At 34.9% G+C, this 23,210-nt stretch overlaps 1 protein-coding gene across 24 annotated transcripts in view; it reads left to right on the forward strand.

The window, feature by feature from the left end:
* Positions 1–23,210, forward strand: part of Pex5l (peroxisomal biogenesis factor 5 like) — a 233,590-nt gene that overhangs the window by 113,613 nt on the left and 96,767 nt on the right. For 9 of the 24 annotated variants that reach the window (XM_074073694.1, XM_074073700.1, XM_074073703.1 and 6 more), the window contains 2 exons: positions 12,503–12,607; positions 22,767–22,878. In XM_074073694.1, coding sequence (XP_073929795.1) covers positions 12,503–12,607; positions 22,767–22,878 — 217 coding nt within the window. Of the gene's footprint in view, positions 1–10,149; positions 10,216–12,502; positions 12,608–14,522; positions 14,589–22,766; positions 22,879–23,210 lie in introns of those variants that run through there. The other 15 variants (XM_074073701.1, XM_074073707.1, XM_074073709.1 and 12 more) reach the window with 3 other exon arrangements.

Genomic DNA, 23,210 nt, shown 5'->3' on the forward strand with positions numbered 1-23,210 from the left:
TATTTCCGATGCAGGATATAAAAGTAATCATGCTTCATGCCTGGTAGAGTAGACCCAATACATCCATTAACAAATTATCCACCAAACTGCCCTAATCCTCAAGAATTAGAAACAAGATATGAATGTGACACCTTTTTATAGTTTATCAGTCAAACGAGCAAATAAGATTTTGAAAGTTGAAAGTCATTTTATTATGATTATATAACTTTTATTGAATATATTTCCTAATATGGTTCTATATATTTATCAACACTAGAGCACATAAAACAGTCTTTGAATTCATTAGCAATCTTATGGGACCCTAGAGTTTTGCAACTGCAACTCTAAAGGGCCAGATCCAGACTTGCTTAGATTCCTATTGTTAGCGGAAGCCCATTAATTTCTTTCATTTCGTTATATTGTAGTATTATCAGGTTACTATTTCAAAATAATAAATAGTTCTTTTTTTTGCCATACTGGGCAAAAAAACTCAGGGCCTTCACCTTGAGACACTCCAATAGCCCAATTTTTTGTGATGGGTTTTTCAAGATAGGGTCTCGCAAACTGTTTGCTTAGGCTGGCTTTGAACTGCAATCCTCCTGATCTCTGCCTCCTGAGTAGCTAGGATTAAAGGCATGAACCACCTGGGACTGGCTCAAAATAATAAATAGTTCTTTCAGATACTACGGGCTCCCCAATGCATATAGAAAATAATTTACTATGCTGATAGAATTTTGCTGAGTTATAGCATATATTATCTATCTGATCCTCACAAAAACCCTGCAAAGTCAGTGAGGCTGTATTCACATCATTCCTGCTCTTCAGTTTATAGAGAACCAAGAGTTGTTTCTGAATGTGAAACCCTCCATTTCTAACTCCATGTCCTGTGTTCTGTCAACACAGACTACACCTCACCTCAGTAACAACATGCACATCTGGGTTAGAGCATACCTCAGCAATTTAGAGCCCAAAGATCTGTGAATAGAAAATACATGGGAAAAAGCAGAAACCTTCTTTCCCTTCTGACTGCCTCTAGTAGTCTGTCCTTCAACTGACTTGTGTCTAGCCATAATCTAGACACTGGATTTGGAATCATCTTCCTGGTTGTCCTCTAGCCCAGTCTCCTGGTGTCAACAAAATCACCGTTCATGTTGGGGGGAGGGAGGGAGGAGGTGGAGAACTGAGAGATGTTTGTTTTGCTTTGTTTTCCAGTGGTATTGGGATTTGAATTCAGGGCCTCACACTTGCTAGGCAGGGCCTCTACACTTGAACCATGCCCCTCAGCCCTTTTCTGATTTAGTTATTTTTCAGATAGGTTCTCACTGTTTTTCCCAGGACCAGCTTCAGACTGTGATCCTACCTACACCTCCCTTGTGACTGGGATGATAGGCATGCATCACCATACCTGGCTTTATATTTTTGTTTTTAATAAGTACTTAAGTTGGAGCTTCAGGAACAAATTTCATACATCTATTGATAGTTATTGCACCTTTGGAACTAATCGGGCTGTAATTATTGCCAGAAAGTTTGATAGAAACATAAAATGAAGTGTTACCTCATCTTCCTATCCACAGAAACGGAGTTACAAATGGGAGTTATAGATTTATGATGATTAGAAAAATGAAAACTGGTTTTATTTAAAACATTCATGCACTCCAGGTGCTACAATTCATTTAAAGTCCCCTATGGACATCACCCTAAGCTGGTATCTTCATATATAAGTCCATACAGGCCAGGCTGTATCTGACAGCCAAGAGACAAACTATAAGCCCTGTGCCAAAATATGGTGCAGAAAAACTAGCAAGAGCATTTTTTTAAAATATCAAAGCTACCTGTAGTACAAGACTACTTTCCAAATATGCTGTTTCCAATTTGTTCTATTTTTATGTACACATCAATGATGTATTTTGACTTCTGTCCATATTAACTAATGGAACTCTTTAAATGCATACAGCTTCATAAACTTTTAGTTAGAATCAAGTAACTTCCTTGGAGCTTTCAGATTTTGAAATCAGAAGAAATTTGATTTCTCATAGGAAACTTATTTTCAAAAGCTCCAGGGCTGGAGATATGGCTCAAGTGGTAAAGCACTTGGCTAGCAGGTGTGAGACCAGTGAGTTCAAACCCCAGTGTCACCAAAACAAAGAATTTCAAGAATCTTCAAACAGTAATTTGAGATCATGTGGCTAACAGCTCAGTTCAGTTTTGGAAAGCATAGCTTCTATTGGCTCTTACTGACCACCATGCACAATCTTCACTCTCCATTTGAATTTCTTTTGGGCAACTCTCCCTGAAAATTACATCATAGTCTGTTATAGATAATTGAAGGTTCCAAATTTCTAGTTTTCCAAATCTATGAAGTATTTTTGATGAGATTAGAAGCCTCAAAAGGAATTAGCCCTTTTGATTAATTAGAAAAATTAATTGGGAAAATCTTCAGATTTTTCTAAATAGTTGACTAAGACTACTTTGTAATCATTGTTGAGGTACTTTATTAGTTTCCTAGGGTTTCAATAACAAGGTACCACACACTGGGTGAGTTAAACAGTAAAAATTCATTTTCTTCAAGTTCTGGAGACTGAAAGTTTGAGATAAAGGTGTCAGCAGGATTGGTTGCTTATGAGGCCTCTCTCCTTGATTAGAAATGGCCATCTTCTCTCTGTCTTCGAGTAGTCTTCTCCCTGTGCCTGTATGTGTCCTATTTTTCTCTTCTTATAAGAATACTAGTCCTATTGGATTAAGAACCACCCCCAAAGTCTTCTTTTTAACTTATTTCTTTAATGACTCTATCTTCAAATATAGTCATATTCTGAAATACTAGGGCTTAGACCTTCTACAAATGAATTTTAGGGGATGCAACTCATCCTAACAGTTATTAATTACAACTCATTAGAAACTATTTTCTCATTACATACCAGTGCTTCTAATTTTTCATTTCTGTGCCCTATTAGTCCCTTTTTATTTAAGTCATTACAACCCTGGTCTTTGCTTATTGGCTGCAGAGACACAGATTTCCTCTTAATTTGCTCATGAATCAGACATTTTCTCCATAATGTGATTATTCTCTGCTTCTATTGGTGTTATTTTAGTCTCTTTTCACATCTATAAGTTTCTTCTATTTGCCCCTGTATGTGTCCTATGGCTTCGTAATTCAAGTTCATTACAGTGTTTGCTGTAATAGCCCCAAACTGGAAACAACCCAAATGTCCATCAGCAGTTGAATAGGTAAATTGTGATATATTCAGATAATAGAATACTGTCTACCAGTGAGAATAGAACTATTACAATTTACTACATGAGTTAATACAAAAATAATATTGCATCTTTTTAAGACCAACAGAATCCATGAGCTCAGAAGTTAGCATTCATAATCCATATTTATTAAGTACCAACTATGAGCTAGACATTGTGGAAAATGCTCTTATATGTACTATATCATTTAATTCTCACAATTTTTTGAAGTACTTTTGTCCTGTTTTCAGAAGGTAAAACAGAGACTTAGAGAGAATAATTTATAAAAGGCAGAACTAGGATTGAAACTCCTATCTTGACTCCAGTCCCATTGTGAGTGTCAACAGGCCACATGGCCATCCTTTCTCCTCCACTGACCCCAGAGTATGCACTGGCTCTATTACCTGATAATCACCTTGACCCATCTGACTGCACACTAGCTATGGCTCACAGCTCTGAGGCCTCTGTACTTCTCAAACTCTTCACAGAATGAAAGATACCATTCATCTATATCAAGGAACTAAGAGGCATTAAGAGGATCCAACCCATACATGACCCCCAGAGGAATATTAAGATAAGGAGAAATGCCAGAGTACTGCCCAGAATTTTAGAGCAGAAATTCCTGAAGCCTCAGTTTCTCTCTTGGTGTTGTTTCAGGGAAGTCAAATAGTTGGAGTACCTCAGCTGTAGACCTTCTTGGCTAGAAACTTGTGAATTTAGTCAAATTTCCATAATTTACTTTTTCTAAGCTAGATCAATAAAACCAGGGCATTTGGTGAGTAGGGTACAAGCTGATAAAAACACATGCACCTGCCAGCAAATGAGAAAAGCCACAACAAAGACTACTGAATAGGCTCCAAGACCACAATTCTGGTTCATCAATTAGTAATAGAATTTGCCTAAAATATTCATAAAGAAAGTGAATTGCACAAAACAGTTAATTGTTTTCTAGAATGAAAACGGTATAGTATAATTCTACCTTGTGATATCTGGGTAAACTTGCTAACTTGGATTCGATAACTTGTTAACAGTACACTTATATGGTCTTTCATCTGTTTTTAAAAGGGAGGCAATTCAGACTCTTTGCTCCTTGGACATTTAAAAGCCTCCAGTTAGGTAGGGGAACAAAATTATTTCTTGTCACTTGTTCTTTAATTTGGTATGTATGATTTTATTTACTAGAGGCAAGAAGGTGGGAGATTACATTTAATCACTATAAGTCAAAGAGTTTAACCAGTAACCATGGGCAATTTTTTATGGTCTTGACCACATACTTGCCTTTAGAGGTTCTTACTCATTATATTTACTTTGGAATACTTTTCAATTATAGCAAATGTGGAAGATATACCAGGCCTCATGACCTCTTCCCCTACTTCCTCCCAGAAAGAGGCATGTCTCAACTCTTCCTATGCCCAGATCACCTTTGAGTCAGTGTAGTCTCAGAAACTACCTCAGCAAGTGTTGAATGATTGTTACAGTTTTCTTTCTCTTAAGTGTTGGGAACATCTACTATTCATTTGTACAAATAAGACATATTAGAGGAAGGAGGGGAATTTTTTTTTAAAGAAAAAAAAGTAATCTTTAAGACTTTGTGTTTTTAATAGTTTTCCTTTTTCTTAGCACTAACTTCCCCAAGAGGTATCTATTTGTAAATGATCTGAGATATTTGACAAGGAATTGAAAATAATCATACCCTTTAACTTTTGGGGTACATATTTCATACAATCATCAAAGGCCTTCAAAATATAAAGAATTTGAAATTTAGCATATAAAAAAGAAAACTTAGCACATCATTCTACATGTATTCTTTCATTATCCAATATGTATTATTTATGCAATAAATAATATCTGGCACTTTTCAATAGAAAACAATTTAAGCCATACACCCTAAGTAGAAAAAGTTGCATACAAGTATATAACAAAAGAGTTCATCCTTAAGATAAAATGAGTGGCAAGTAATGTCAATCCACATTAATCATTAATCAGAGGAAGCCTGAGAGTAAAAATTCATTAATTCATATCTGGTTATAGATGAATGAGGGCTGAGTGCATAACCTTGACCATCTGTGGCGAGGATGCTTGCTAGGCACTCAAGGTAAATAAGCCTTGGAACATGGTGACAGGGAAGCTGGGGCAGTGTTTAACCTTCTCAAAAGAACAAACAAATGACAAATTGTTTATAGACAAATGGATCTTGTTAATTAAAGAAAAAAGCCTTATCCATCTTCAGAGCAAATTTTAAGCATCTTTACCTGGCAAAACTTCATTAATTTGAATGAAATTTTATTTATATGCTTGAAGTCCTTAAACATCTAATTAAAACTTTTGATCTAATTTAGAATCACCTTCTGTCAAAATTGACCACATTATATGATAGCAATATCTTATTTGAAAAAGATGCCCAAATACATGTATTTATTAAGTGTACTCATGTATCTATTATGTGCCCACAGATACCTGTGCCAAACAATACAAAATGGTTCACATCAACTAAACACAATTTTTGCCCTTACAAGGTAGGTTTATTCATGAGACATCACCCAAAACATTTTACAAAACAAAGAATTCTAATAAGGTCCCAGGGAGGAGCTCAGTGTGCATGCAAGGCTCAGGAAATGGGGATAGCTGGCAATTCTGTTCAAGTGGCCAACTACATAATCAGAAAAAACAATGGCAAAACATAATTTATAACCAATGGACGACTCTGCACATTAAAATCAGACTCTTCTTAATGAAGGAAGAGTCTCAGGTTGACACTTTTCCTCAATGCTTCCTGAATGATCAGAAATCCGCCTCGAGGCAGGGTGAGTGAGGTGCTGAGACAGGTTGGTGGAGAGCGACCTTTAGGAATGACAATCCAGGCCATGCTATAGTCCAGTAATTTCTGCATGAGTCTGGAATAGTCCAATTTTTTTTTTTTTGACAGTGTGTTTTAATGACTATAGGATGGAAGCTACTGATTGTGCTCCCAGTATGACTTGTGACTATTGGTAGGAAAGACTCCCTGATCCACTAACAGAAAGAGCCAAAGCAGCAACAAAGGGACCAGTTAGGGCAGGAAGGATCTAGAGGGAAATGCATGGCTGCTAAATTAGATCACCTGGAGGACGGCCCATCAGCAGGGGTGCCATATTGACTCAAAGAGACACCACATCATCCATTAGACACAGTGGGCATGGCACATAGGACCCCAGGAAGCTTTTAAGGGCCTATGAAAATGTTTTCACTGTAATAACTCTTAAAATCAGAGCCCCAAAATGACTATTTCATAATATTGAATGTGTAATAATAAGTCCAGTCTTCATGGGTTTGTCTTTATACTGATGCAGTCATAAAGGATTATTTAAATTTCGTTTTTCTAGAGGAATGGACCTATGAAGCGAAAAATGCCCAGGATCCATGAAAGTCATATTGTCACCCTGAACATATCATTCAGGCCAAGTAAAGTAAATATGCACATAACAAGTGTGGAATCCCAGCAACTTTTATGGGTGCAGACTTGTCAAAGATCATAGAGATTTCATCCATTACTTTCTCCCACCTGAAGTCCAGCCTCCCATCCACAGTCTGGAAGGGCAAAAGAAAAAGTGCCAATTAATACATAACACAGACTGAAAGCACAGGAGTTATCTAGTAAGATGTAATTAGTCACTCCTCATTAATCTCAGAAGACTTCCTGGCAAAGGTGATGGCTTGGGGATATATGCACCTGGGTCTGAAAACAAACAAACAAAACAAAACAAACAAAACCAATACTGTAGTGTGGGAAAAGATAGTAAAGGAGAAATCTGTGGTCAATGGGGAGTCCTTCTCTTAAATGCCCTGTGTCATTATTTAAAATAGATAGGCATCACCTTATTTGCTATAACTTAAATATTCTTATTAATTAATCAGAAATCACATTATTTCCAGGTACACACAGATCACTGAACCAATGGGGAATTCATTATGAGTTGTGAATTTCGCATATGAATCTCTGATTAAAAGACAATTCTGTCCTGGCTTCCCGATTATTTACAACTAGATCTGTGCTTCCTTCAAGTTGATTAGAAACAAGAATTAGTATGCTGAGATTTAGTTCTATTTCTACCACTTTAGAAGCATACAAAATGCTGATGGGGCGGGGGGAATGAGTTAGGTAGAACCTAGCCTTGCCTGAACTCTCACTTATGTTGGAAGAAATCTACAGGAGCACATTTAGCTGGGAAAGGGCACAAAATGGCAGGTGGGGACCATCAGTGCTTGAAGTCCACTGGGAAACATTGTTCTGACCTTTTGCTGTGTAGGGAGTTTGAAGAGAGCATGACCCTTCTGGGACATTTACCTATCCAAGTGAAAGAATGTTATGTTGTCTCTGCATGTGACAGAAAAGAACAGTCATCAGACAGTAGCTTTTTTGTGACCAGTTTCCCTCAAGTGTTAAGAATTTGTGAAATGTTTAATATTTTTAGCATATGCAAAACTGAATAATATTTCATTTTAAACAATGTGGCTAAAATTATGTAGATGACAGGTATTTTTTTACATGTATGTATGTATATATGAGGAAATAAACCCCATCGTTTCATACCTATAAGCTAGGTGATAGTATGTCTACCCTTAAAGCATCCATCCTAAAAGTCTATTTAATTTTCAATATTGTAAAATTAGAATATAACATTTTAAAAAATGCAAGAAAATATCAGAGTTGTTATTTTTATTTCCTGTTTGTTTTTTTCTCAATTTTTAGCAACAATATGTATTGGTTTTTATAATAGCAACAAAAAGAAGGCTCTTTTTAAGATCCGTATGTTATAGTCTTGTGCTTTTCTCCTATTTTAATGTATTCCCTCTTCTATTTAATATCTTTTATAAAGAGACTCTAGATTATCAATGACAGATTAAGAATCATAAAAAGCTTTTAAATTATAAACCCCATGGCAGCAGTAATGAAATGTATAACTAGCAAATTGATTACGAATGAACTGTATAGCTGTGGAATTGCACTATATAGGTATTTCATGCGCCCAAAATAAATCTCAAGAAAATCTTAGTGAAGACAACATAATGGCATTTTTTTAGCATTTAGTAAGAATTAGAGGGGTGCTTACAGTTATAAACCTACCAAGATCTGTAGAATTCAGAGGTAGTATACTTGAAAATGCTTTGATTCATTTTCCATGAAGATAAAAGAAATAAAAGCATTTGTTTAGAAATGTATTCCTGGGTGAAATTGTAGATGGCCAATTCTTCCATAATAGAGAATGAAAACATTTCTCAGCAAATGTTTGCTTAAAGACTGGGAGAGTTAGGGTGTATCTCAGTGTAGAGCACTTGCTAGCCATGATGGAGGCCCTGGATTCAATCCCCAACACCAAATAATAATAATAACAATACTGATGTTTGCTTATAGCTGATCTGAGTGATTATACTGAGAAGTGGCTAGTGCCTGAAATTGAAAATTTGATTAATACCTTAACAATTGACATTTGTCACGGTCAGTTGAAGGCATGAAGGAGAGCCTTCTAACCTCCCTCAGCCAGAGGAACAGTGTGGTAGGAAGGAAGCCTGAAGGCCTGTGAGGCAGATCTGGCTCAGCCACAAAATCGTTTTGAGGCCTTGGCCAAATCGCACCATCTTTTAACTTCAGTATCCTCAGAATATGATATCTGCCCACAGAGTTATCATGAGTTCAGGTAAGTAAAATTACATCAGACATCTAGCAGAGTGCCCCATGCTTGGAATCTTCTCAAAATAGTTTAATTTCCTTTGCTGTGAGGTGAGACTGCAGCCAACATCTCCTCATCTGAAAACATCAGGAGGCTCCACAGCCAGTTATCCAGGATGAGAGGCTCCTGCAACATCCCGTATTTTGTACTCTGTTTCTTCCATTCCATATTAACAACAAAAATGTGCACCAATATTGAGTCTTCTTAATAAATGTTAATGCCACTTGCTATGCTCCTTGTGTCTCATTTATTCATGCCTGCTTTAGGATAGAAGTTTAAGAGGTCATTTTCAAGAATTAGTCATTAGACATGTCATCATTTTATATATTTCACAGACAAAGAAACAAATGATAAAAGAATCAGATATATCACCAAGAAAAAAAAAGATAAAACACCAAGAAAAGTAAAAGTTTCTTCTTATCCTTATATTGTTTTCTAGTCAAAAATATCTCAAGAAATTCAATAAGGAAGTGGGAAAACATGATTTTCGTATATGATTTGAGAAGAAATGAAATGAAATTATTGCTGAAGGATATCATAAAGTGATAACCAGCTTCTAAAATTTCTCTGTTCTTTCCTGGTCTTACTAAGAATGTCATAGAAGCATACAATGTATGCTTTAATGTAATCTGAAGTACAGAAACCACTTTTATACTTGAGTGTATTTTCAGTGTGTATTTTCTTTGTTGTCTTCATGTTGTTTCAAATAATTGATCAATACTGACTCTTTCATGTAGTTATATTTCTAAATTTGGGTTTGAAGACTGAATAATTATGCATATATATTTCTTTTCATGTGTTGAACTACTGACTTCAATGAAAAAGAAACCTGCACAGTTGTATTACTGTCAGAACTGATAAGCAAAGTTTAATAGTTTTATGGATTGCTAAATCAATTATTAGACATATTCTGAATTCTAGAAGCATTATCCCACAAGATAAATGAAGAACTCAGAAATAACACAGCTTGATTTTACAATGCCAGGTGGAGGTGGCAATAGGATCTGGGGGAAATCTTGCTTTGATATATGAGTGTATTCACTTGACTTGGCAGTGGTTAGACACTATCTGCATCTATGGAGATGTCATTGTGGCAGACCTTCCCTTTCTATTCTCAGGCCATAGTACACTTATAAAACAGTGAGGCTTATGGGGTATTATCTCAGAAGCCAAAAGGCTGTAAAGAAAAAGTTGTAGCAGGCACTAACATGGGTGTCATGACTCTTTTCAGGTAGTAGGTGTAACCTTGAAGAAAAAGTGGCACTGTCTTCAAAAAAGTGACCTGACCCTGGCTTTGGTGGGTTTTTTCTGCAAGAAATAAAAAGCACCGCATGTATTTATTATACATCCTTTCTAGCTGACCACTGCTTTGTTCTAGAGTTCAGCATGAAAGGACTAATTTTTGTTTCATTTTTATTTTTGTTTTAGTGAGATGGCATGTCTGTTGCTAATTCTAGCTATTGTAGTTGCACATGTAAACAATATATCTATGTAGTTGATGGATTGGTAGCATTTCAAATAAATGATACATTGAAACTTTGAGCTGAAATTTTTTGAGATGCTTATCAATTGACATTTTTTTCTTAGCCCAAAAAAGGGTAAATTATTATTTTTAATTACATCTTGTAATATTAGATTTCTTCTTTTAAATATAGTAGGAATTTAAATATAAGCATGCCACTTTATTTATTGCTATATCAGTAGAACTTCTTGGAGCATGGAACGACTTCACAAATGATTTTGCTCTTTTCAAAAAACAAGTTGCAAAAATATTTGTTATAAACCATATTTAATCTGTAAGTGAGTGTAGTTTATGAATATGTACTATGCTAATAGCGTCTAATATTTCAACCAAGGAACTTTTAAATTTGAAAAAATGATAAAACAGTATAATTGTGTCATAATAAATCTTCCCCCAGAAGTCAGAATTGCATGCATCTCTATTTTAGAACGTTCACATTGCTTCATTAAAGAAGAAAGCTGAAATAAACATACAGCCTGATTAGTTATGCAATGAACCATTAAGTTTCTCTTTATTCTTCAAGAAGTCAGTTTTTCTAAGAATTCTGGCCATATAATCTTTTCAGAACACATATGAAAATGGCTACTAACATATCTGCTGAATAAAACCACCCATATTTGAGATTCCATCTTAAAAATCACACATTCTGTATGCTAGTTCTTAAGTCAAAGCAAGCCAGAGACAAACTTTCAGGAATGTAAGCATATTCAGACATTTTAAAATTTATTATCTGTATAAAACTTTCTGTTTGTTTTCACTGTTGGCTACATTTTAGAAACTTAATGCCTGAAAAAAATGGACCCTGTTTTGCTCCCTAGAGTAAAGTTACTTTCTAAATAATTAAAGCCCTTGGAAAGCCCAAAATAATGATGTAATTCTAGCTTTTTTCATTACATAGAAACTATCAAGATTTATTAAGCTCTGGAGTTAATACTGACCCTAGCTAATTCCCTTTTCAGGAAACACATCCCTCTGTCCATTTTTTTCTTTACCTAGGATACTTGTTGGCTACACTTGTATTTTAAGTAGACTTACAACACAAATAGTGGTATGTGCTCTTAGTATAAAATGATTTACTCCAGGAGGTTCTACTCAGAGACCTGAGAAAATGGAAGTTTTTGCTTTTAAAGTGTTTAAAGATTAATTTTTACATAGTATGAGATATTTCTAGTGGGGCTGAGTAGGTGATATTTTGTTTTGTTTTTCCCATTAAGCCATCTCTAAGCTTAAAAATTTAGTAATCTGGTAACTCAAAAGACAAAAAGCCAGCATATCCCTTCAAAGTTCATAATTCTGCTTGCATGCAACAAGCAGAAAATAAGAGACAAACATTCAGGTTAGAAAGATCAGTGTCTCAGTGTTAATTATCTTTTACTTCTGGATTTCTAGAGTTCTCCAATTAAAAGAAATATCTAAAATCTTACAAAAATTTCTCAATGTCTCAAAAACATTGAAAGTAGCACAAAAAAATTATTTTTTAAACCCAGGTCATACTATCTCCACAAAATAAGCTGGGTGAATTTCTGGTATGTCAAGTCACTGAAGAATTTTTGCTGATTTTATAAGACCTTTTCACACATTTTATTCTCAATTCTCTTAAAAATGAAAGACTTCAGAGACTACCCAGCAAAAGCCCTCTGTGGGAGTCAGAGCCTGATCCTAATCTCTGTCCCAAACTCCTTCATTCAAAATGTCTAGGGATGGTTTAGTAATTAATGCTTTATAAATGACCATAATAGGCAATCACAGTGTGTTAAACTGATACTATAAAAATATGTTCATGTCATTTTAATTGCCTTCAAATATATTATACATATAAAATTCTATGTTAAAATTAAATCAGTCATCTGTAAAGGTGAAAAAGTAGCTAACTAAAAGTTCACGAATAATCTTTTTTCAGATTTTCTGTGTTTTCTCCTCAGCCAAAAGCCTCAAGATTCACTTGCAGCAGCCTTTCTCTTCATTTATGTTGGATTGCTCTTTAAACATTAGAGTATCTTGTAATAAATCATAAGTTAAAGATTTCTCCTGACACAAGTCATTGTTGATTTCACTGTTATAGGGAAAAGGCTCTAGGGCGGCAGATAAGGCTGTTGCCATGGTGATGAAGGAGATACCGAGGGAGGAGTCTGCTGAAGAAAAGCCCCTCCTTACTATGACATCACAGGTGGGCAGACCCATAGGGTTCCTGTAGGAAGCTGACATATGTTAATATATCAGACAATGTGATCATTAACTAGAGAAACAAAACAGTAACTTTTGAGCCAATTATTTTTAAGACAGTTTAATGAAACAACTGTACAAATATAAATGAAAACCAAATTTGCTTTTAAAAAAGAATAGTTATTTATTCATGGATATTAATTTTCGTTACTAAACTTTAGCTTTAAAAAAATGTATGTGCGAGAAGAACATGTTGCTTCTTTAAAAGGAGTCTTGTTAACAACTTTGGGAAAGAAATAAGTCGATGGTGCATTTGAACCACAAAAATCAAATTCCTATGAATAAATACAGCTATATTGTATACATATGTCAGTTTACCAGTAGTGTATCTAAATTTTCTTTAATGTTAAATATATTTATGTTGTGACTGCCTATTACATATTTATCTATACATATCTATGTGGATAAGCAATTTACAGGATTGAGCCAGAAGTCTCTGAGTCCCCATGGAGAAAATGGCATTTGTGACCCTTCTCATCCTTAGTGACCTTGACAAGAATGCCATCTCTATTAAAAGCATGAGGGCCATTTTCAGCACTTGTTATGACAAGTGTAGAAAAACTTTGCACTTGTACGCAAAGACACACTGAGACTGTGGGTGCTGTATGTCCTTGGGGACTTTTGAAACACCCTGTAAAATCTACATAAATATGTATAACATACTCATCACCACTCTGTGGAACTACCAGTTTTAAATTCTTAAATGAAAAATATTTTACTTGCATTTATCTTACGATTTAGATTAGATTGTTATTTTAAACATTTCATTTTTTCCATAATGCAATAGTAAATGCAGTGATTCAGTTCCAATTATATACACATGTGCCTAGAATTAGAAAAATGTCCCCTCACAGGCCTCATGAAAAGCATTTATATCAAAAGCTAAATTATGGCAACTTATTTTTAGAATATCAGCAGAGCTCATCTCCAGCTGCTGCCAACATATGTGGTTTTTATTTTATCTAAATACTATATTGTAAACAATGAAAATTATAACATATAACATTAAAATTGAGTAATTTTTTAAGCTATTAAAGATTCCCAAGACTTTGGGATAAATTTTATGTCATTGGGGTTTTTTATCCATAAAGAAGAGATGCTTTTACCTGTCACCATTAGAGTAATTGGAAAGACATTTGCTTTCTCTTTACCAAGTTCTTCATTCTTTAATTTCCATCTGTGAAGTATATGCAGTTTTACATTGATCTCCTGCTTATCAGAGTCCAACTTTTATGAATTCCATGTCCAAAATAGCCATTCCATAGTTCCTCAGGTGAATAATTGGGAGGTTAAAATTGCTTGAAGTTCTTGATTAATGACAGAGACACACACACCTTCACATAACTCGTGTTGGCATGTTATGCTACAACACACCTTCTCAGGACATCCTACTTTGGACAGGCTCAGGCCCCCCCAAATTTTTCTCCCAAACCATGCACTACTATGTACTTTCCAGATGTTCAAAATTACCATTACAGCTTAAGCTTAAATTTAAAATACAATGCAAAATATTTTTGATTTTTTAATATAGAAAAGAAATTATTACCATTCTCTCACATCCAGAAAATTTGTGTGTACAAAGTTCCTTCTTTAATCCCTGTCTAATGTTGCATTAACTATTTTTGAGCTACTAGTTATAATTTTACTGCATGAAGATTATATAATGCTTTCTTTGATGCATCATATTCTTATTGCATACTGGCCAGTTTATGAATCAGCAAAGAATTCTGATTCATAAAATTTAATGCAACTATTGTATTGACAATTTTATCGAATTAATTCAGTGACAACTGTGATGCAATTATTTCTCGGTCAAATGCAGTTTTATTAGTTGATATACTTTTTCCACTATATACAAGTGGCTTCTTCCCTGCTATGCACCTGTGGCGTGCACAAGCCAAAAAGAAGCAGAATGATCTGAAAAAGTGAGTACTTCCTCTGGCAACCACAGCATCCAGTCCATGTACCATACCACATTCTTACTCGTTATCCTGTGTGAATGTACTAGTGTCTTGACACATGTTTGTCCCAGTGTCTCCTGTAAATTCCCTTATGACATAGTGCTACATACACTCTGCTGGATACATTAACTCATCTTCATCACTGGTATAGAAATGCCAGCTGCTCATTTCATAGATTTCAGAAATGGCTGAAGCTAATTACTACTTTCTCAATAATGTCTTTGCGATAATTATAACAGATAATATATAGAATAAGTCACAATATTAGTAACTTCACTCAACAGATTATAAGTGTGCAGTAGTTCTATATGCCATCATTTTTTAAATTACATGATTTTGTTATGGTTTCACAAGTTTTAGAGGGACTTAACTAAACATACTTCGGTGAAGCTATCTATAGTAGATTGGCCAAACTGAACAAAGTAGAAGAGGTGGCCAGATGACCCCAACTCAGAAATTCTTAGGCCCCTGAGAGTTGCTTTTTTTGTTTAATGTGACTATTAATTCTGTATTAACAATTTCAAGTTCATGCTGTCTTAGATAAATACTTAAACAGTATGTAAACAAGTGTGTATTGATGAAAGGTTCAAAGTGGGGAAAATTTTGAATCATCAAGTCTTTGAGGATAAAGTTTCTCTAGACCTGTGCTGTCCAGTACAGTAGCCACTAGTCATGTGGGCTTCTGAGCACTTCAGGCTTCTAAAAACTGAGATGTGTTGCAAATATAGAACACACACCAGATTTCTGGAGACCTAATCCAAAAAAATTTGTGTAAGCTTTCACATTAGTAATTTTTATGTTGATCACATGTCAAACTATATTATTGAAGTTCATTTTACTTGTTTCTTTTCACTTTTTAAAAAATGGATACTGGAACTTTTTAAATTACAAGACTCTCATTATATTTCTATTAAGTAGCACTGCTCTAAACTTTAAATAGTATAAACAAATCCAATCTGCCAGGAGATTGTCATAGAGAAAACTGTATTATCTTTATGAGAATGAAATTACTTTAGTGAGAATTTTTGTCTCAAGGAACTTTGTGAAATTTTCATTTTGACCATATATCCTGGGCACTTTTTTTCTGTTTTTAGCAAAGTACATCCCACTCATTTTTTTCTGTCAGAGCACAGTGTGCTACAACTGTATTCCAAGTCTCTTCTGGTTATAGGACATTTTCTTTTGCTTCATACTCAGCCTTTGTTTTTCTATCTGTTCCCACTCATTATACCTCGATCTTAGTTTGTTGTGTGTGTCTGATAAAGATAAAAAGAGTAATGTCCTTAATTGGAAGAACATTGTCAAGACTTCAAAAATCATGGCCTTCCTTGGGTCTCTATTTCCAACTTAAAATGATTGCATTAATTACATCCTCCTGCCTGCCTTAGTGCTATCCAAACTGTTAATATCTGTTCATTTCTTTATACATAGAATCATTTTATAAGTCCAACTGTCCATCTAGAAAATGTTTGTAGTATAGAAAATGTTTGTATTTAAATCAAGTCAAAGAGTTGAAGTTATTACGTGGCTACCCTTGACAAGAAGATCCTCTGGGACTTGTACCTAGGAACTGGGAGTGGGACAGTACAGTTATCCCATAGGAACTTAATTCTGTTACCATGACATGGTTCTCAAAGTCTGAATGTTTATGGGATTCATGGTAATGATTTAGTTGTCTTTTCAATAGGTTGAGTCAGTCAACTTAGTTTTAATATTAATGAATCTCTCGCAATCTGATCACTATGTTGATAAACATTACACAGATTTCTAAACTTGTGTTTAATAATAAACTTGTATAAGATTAATGAGACCACAAACAAATAGTTTAATTATAGCATAGCAAATGAAAACATATTTAACAAATGCCACATACTAAGCCTGGTGCTCGCGGTTCATACCTGTAATCCTAGCTACTTGAAAAGCTAGATTGGGAGGATCGAGGCTCTAGGCCAGCCCAGGCAAAAAGTTTGTGAGACCACATGTCAACAATAACTAGACATTGGCATACATTGTCATCCCAGCTACAGTAAGAAGCATAAAGAGGAGAATCACGGTCCAGGCCAGCCTGGGCAAAATGTGAGACCCTAACTCAAAAATAACCAGAGCAGAAATGACTAGAGTCATAGCTCAAGTGGTAGAGTGCCTCCCTAGCAGGCACAAGGCCCTAGATTCATACCCCAATACCACACACACACACAAAATATATATAATGCCACATACTTGAAATTAACAGTGTCAGAGATAGTAAAAGAATTTTTTAAATGCACTGAAACAAACATATTAAAAAATTTGTGTTTTGTTCATGTAGAACAAAACAGGCTTATAGCTTTTCTATCATTTAAATGAGATAAAAAGGCAGCATATTATAATTTTTAAACCAACATTACAAATACGAGATTTGTCAGCTATTTCTAACTTGCTAGCTTCAGTGTTTTAACTCTTCAAATAATTCTTTAAGTACTACAATGCTTAAATATAAAAACACAGAATTTTACTTCAAACCAAAACAGTAGTTCAAGATTATTAATCTGAAGCATAAAATTATGAAATAATAAAGTATTATTCAAATTTTTATTCAAAATGTTTTTGCTTTGTTATTTTTAGTGACATAAGTTATCACAAAACTGTCACAGTACATTTTTGAGTAAAACATCTAAGCAATACATTTCCTTAAAGATAAAGTTAAATTTAATTTATGAAGCAAGCAATATAAACATATACTGGAGTTTAAGTAACAGACAATATTTAAAAGCAAAATACTTTCCTTTCATCTTTGTTAATAGTCTATAGTTAGATCATATAATGATTTTTAAACATTAAAACTAGAGTAATTCAAGTTGAAATAAGGCAAATGTATTTTCAGGTAAAGTTTTAAGAAAGACAATAATCTATTATTGCTGAATGATACTGCATGCATTCATGTGGTAACTAATATTAACCATATGAACTGAGCAGTCTGAATGTCATGATTCAATTGAAGTTACTTGGCTGACTATTTGATTACAAGGAAGGCATAAGGGTTCATAGCCTTTTGAGACAAGAAAAGCCTACATGCAAGTTCTTACCGATCTTCTTACTTTTACTGTTTGCTTCCCTGTGTTTCTGTGTCAGCATTCAAACTCTACAGATTTGAATCTCTGATTTAAAATCACTGAGGAAGGTAGGAAGGCTAAAAGTCTTGAGGTGTTATTGGCCTCCCAATCGCATTGGTCCATGTTTATCTTCCAAGTGTTGGACATGCAGGCAGACCACGCCTTTATTTCCATTTTTCTCATTAGGCATTCACTCTTGGAATTCTTGATTTCTTGAGAGAAGACTTAGCATAATTGGTAGAAGTCCTGCATTTGGAAATGTTTCTTCAGGCACTTCTAGGTTTCCAGACATTTAAAAGATGTGACACTGGGGGAAAATGGACTTAGATGTATAGGTTAAAACCTATGAAGAAATGGCTAAACATTTCTCAGGACCACTGACCTCTCTGTGAATTGTTTAAACTCACTATGAAATTGAGGCTATCCACATAATCATTCCTTTGTATGATTCAGTATTTGGTTAGACTGCACAAAATCAGTCAGCATTTATTAAATTGCTACTGTGAGATGTAAAAAAAGAATCAGGTGAGGTCTCTGAGCTCAAGAAGGTTGTAATCTACTGGGGAGGAAAAGAGATAAATCTAAGATTATGGTACTGATAGAAGATAGGAACATGGAGATGCTTTTAAAAGGTACTCACCTCCTTACCTAGAAAAGGTGCCAGTTAAATGGGGTCCTGAAAGAGAAAGAGAAATCTGTTACCACTAGAAGGGTCTTTTTTGTATGCATGCTGGGTGTTGAACCCAGGGTCTTGTGCATGCTAAGCATGTAATCTACCATTGTGTCACACCCACACTCCTAGAATAATCTTTGAACTGACCCAAATACTGAGAAGAGGCCACAACAAGATAAGAAATGAAAAAATTTAAATGTAAACAAACTGAGCCAAAATATTAGCAAACTAATAAAGTGGGTCTTAACTCAGGTCTGATGCTCAGATTAGACTAAACTTGCAACCATCCCAACTCAGTTATACAAAGAGAATTGGAAACCTTTGACTTGCCATTTACTGTTTTTATAATGCCAATTATTCTTTACCCAGAGAATGAAATGAGAGAAGTTCAGAAAGTATTTTCAAACTAAATAAAGTAATTCCAAGAAAAAAGGCAAAAAAAACCTTATCCTACCAATGAATAAGGAAAGAACAAATGGCATTCAACATGGAAGTGATGTTAAGAGGGAGTACTTAGGAGATTCACTTCAATTTTGAATTTTTCCTTTATGACCTAAAAAAATTATTTATTCTTCAGTCACCAAAGGAAAACCATAAACTTGTTTGAAAATGAGGAGAGGGCATATTGAAAAGCTATTTGTATCTATCTATACAAGTGAAAATAATATGATACTTCCTATAGTTAAAATAATCAGTCCTATATCCAAACAACTGAAGGCCCAATTTAATTGGACTATTAAAGACAGATATTCTTATGTCTTCAGTTTCTGCCAAGTCACTATCTCATTTGGCAACCATTTATTGAACACTTTTTGCATGTAGACATCTTATTTGAAGTTGTGAAGGATATAAGTACAAGTAAGATATAGAAGTCTCTGACCTCAGACCACAGAAGGAAATACTTCTTTATCATATATCTCTTGTTTTATTGTCCATATCTCCATCAACGCCCAAACTCTTTCTGTTCAGTTTTCATTACCTTTCCATGCTATCTGCCATCTGGCTTTTCATCCTCTTCACCTGGGAACCTGGCTGTCATACCCGACTCCAACCTAAGCATTGCCCAACACTAAACTGTGCTCCAACTTGGAAGACACTGGCTCAGAAAGTCATTTTGTTACTTCCTCTTTGACTCATGCTTGCAGAAGAAAGCCACAGGAGCACCTGAGCAATAGGAAGTGGACTATCACATGCTTCCATAAATCCAGGTGTGCTCTGTGATCAGAAACAAGACAGCAGGTGTGGGAGAGACACAGATCTCAAGAGGCAGAGGCCTAAGAGAAGACTGGAGAGCCACACTTTTGTCCTGGGCTCCCTGGGGACTCTCTAAACAACCTCTTCTTTGGTATCCTTTCTTCCTATGTTGAGTAAATCTGAAAGTGCTAGAGGTGCTTTTTCCAGAAAGCACATCTGAAATTTGAATGAGGAACTCAAAAAAGTCCCATTACCTATATGACAAAGCAGACTTGCCTATAAGAGCAACTCTTTCTTTGAATGATGCCTTTTCCTTGTTTTTCCATTTAGGTGTTTATGTGGACAAAGGCCTAACTTTATCAAATTTAAAGTATGATTTTTCAGCATTTAAAAATTATAAAAACCTATAAAAATCAAACACTCTGTTATTTTAAAACTGAAATAACAGGCCTACTCCATATATACATATATATACATATATATATGTATATATATATATACAGAGCTGTGATTAAAGGTAAATGCTTAGTCCTTTTTTTCCCCAAGGGAAATTTTTTATAGAATATACTTTGCACTTACCTACATAAAAATTGATACAGGTTGAGTATCCCTAATGCAAAAATCTAAAGTCCAGAATGCTGCTGAATCCAAAATTTCTTGAGCATCAATATGATGCTACACTAGTGGAACATTCCATACCTGAGAGGTTGCATCCAAAACAGAGGAATGCAAGAAGTATTGCATAAATTACCTTCAGGCCATGTGTATAAGGTGTATGTGAAACAAAAAGCCACAGGAGTTTAGTCATATGCTTTAGCCAATGGGTTAATAAGACCAGTAATCAAAATGTGCTGCTTATTAAATAACTTCTGGTAAAATAACTTCTATAAGTATAGTGTGGTGCTATATTTGATGGTGACCTTCATCCTCCATTAATGATTTTAATACAGCAGAATTCAAGTCTCACTTACCCTGTGAAGTCAGGATCATATCACTACAGTGGTAACATACTAGAAGGCTCATTTCATTAAACACCTGTGGTTAAAAGAGCAAACTCCACCAGAACATATACACCAACATATGGTTCCCTGGGAAATTGTTATATGCCCAGTTTATCCATAAACTATCTATCCATGAGATACAGATTTGGAGACACTAATCACATTTTCAGAAGAGTCCAAAAGAACCACTGATGCTTGTAGCCATTTCTTCAATTTCCAGTAGATTATGGTTCTGTAACAATGCTGCTGTCAGCTATATTTCTAGATAATAAAATTGACTTTTGTGTCAGAAAATATTGTAAATAACTCCTAACTTAAATATACCATGGCATTTACAACAATTCAAGTAGATTTTATTCTATAAACAGTCCCTAAACATCTAAAAATATTTCATTATAAATAGTGTGGGCAATACCCAAGAAAGTTCAAATTCACAGTCAAAATACAAAGGAACTCAGAGTTTCACTCATAGATTACTCCTTAAAAAGGGGGAGTTAAAACTCAAATAGACCTTGGATAATTTGGTTCCTAGTGAAATTTGTGAGTCTATACATAGAAACATTAAAACTTAGAATAATTGAAGAAATATCTATTAGTATAACTTAAACACTAATAGAAGGGCATTCTCAGTGCTTATCCCTAAGTAACTTCCACAGATTAATATGTATGAAAATAAAATTTCCAAGTCTATATAAAAATTTCAAGTTCTAGTGGAGATCTGAGATGTACCAATGTTTAAATAATGGCATGAATACATTACAATACCAAATGTGTCTCTTGGTTTCTAGTCTCTGAATGACCATTAAATACTTCTATATCACTCTTTCAAAAATAATAGAATTGCATTTTTCTTTCCACATCATTATTTAGGGCCCTTGTATTGTTCATCAGCTCTAATCTATAATACAACTGACACTTTGTCAAAGAAATAATGAAATGAAAGTGAGTAGAGCCATATGAAGTGTTTTGACTTGGTAATACTGCAAAGCACTAGTTTTCTTATTTTTTGTGTCTTAAAATACAACTTCACAAATTCTTAAAAGTCGACAGACTTTGAGGCACATCTTTTTCTCACAAGAAGTAGAAAACTGAGTATCAATTCCACTCTTGAAAAATGAAGACAACCAATTTAGCAATTAATCATTTGTGTATTATAAGTGAATTTCTTCTCTTTGCTATAGAAAGTCTATATTCAAAGAGGTATAGAATAAATGAAAACAACTGGTGGCTCACACCTGTAATCCTAGCTTCTAGAGAGGCAGAGATCAGAAGGATTGCAGTTCAAGGCCAGCCTGGGAAAATAGTTCTAGAGACCCTATCTCAAAAATACCCAATACAAAACGTGCTGACAGAGTAACTCAAGTGGTATTGCACCTGCCTAGCAAACTTGAAGCCCTGCATTCAAACACCAGTACTACCAAAAAAAAAATATACAGAGAGTAGCTGAAAATAAGTAGTTGGCGTCCCCTGATAATTAGGGACCCACTAAAACTCTAACTGAAAGATTGTTGGAGTTATAGAACAAGTTAATAAAGAGTCTATTGTACTTACAGATCTTTATAAACCTATCTACTAGATACCTAGACAGTTAAAATAACAATCCTTTCTACTCTCTGCAAGTAACATTTGTTATGTATTACAAAGGCATTCTAAGGAAACGTAGGGAGTTGTTTAAGGTGACTTGAGTTTTTAAGAGAGGGAGAAAAGGAGAGTGTTCAACCATACATGTTGACCCACCAGTTTTGCGCTTCTCGCCACACAGACATGACTCACCAAAAGCCTGCCACCCCCCAATCTGAAGTCATGTTCTAGATCTCAGTAGGAGTTTTTTTGTCCCAATGAGGAGTGGAATTGGCCCTTAGCAGCTGTGATTCAATAGGTGTCATTTTTCACATATTGAAATGAGAGGGTAATTCTAAAACTATTCTGAGAGGGAAGAAAAAGGCTTGAGCTTTAAAAATTGAAGTTGGCTGCATCAAAAATAGTCTGACAGTGCTAGAAGGCTCATTCTCCATTCCTTGGTAGGCTTTTTTTCTTTCTTACCCCCATCCTATGATTTATTTATGTATGTATTTATTTTTGGTAGGCTTGCTATTCCCATTTTGTTGCAAGGCTGCATTTTAATTCATTTGATTCTGCAGTTTAACAATGCCATTTGACACCTGTGTTCATTTGTTCTCAGCTGGTGAATGAGCAACAAGAAAGCAGACCCCTCCTGAGTCCCTCCATTGATGACTTTCTATGTGAGACCAAATCGGAGGCAGTTGCAAGGCCAGTAACGTCCAATACAGCCGGTAATCCTTTCACCTTTAAGTGTGCCTCAAGAAGAGTTGACTTGAGCCAGAATATACTTGTGCTTTCTTTCAGGCATTTTAAGTGGGGAATGATGTTTGCAACCAAATGAAACTTGAGAGCATATGATTCAGCATAAGTTAATGAATCACTGTTGATAATGTAAGACACTACAAAGTATACTACCCAGCCAATTTTGCTGACCATAATTGTACTACTTTATATCTTTGCATTTCAAGTTGCATCACATTAAAAACAAAAGCATCTACTTCAGAGAACAGTTTTTCTAGTTCTGGTTTATGACCCAATTATTTCTGGAAATGTTTGTGTAACA

Source organism: Castor canadensis, chromosome 5 (assembly GCF_047511655.1).
Source record: "Castor canadensis chromosome 5, mCasCan1.hap1v2, whole genome shotgun sequence".
NCBI classification, from domain to species: domain Eukaryota; kingdom Metazoa; phylum Chordata; class Mammalia; order Rodentia; family Castoridae; genus Castor; species Castor canadensis.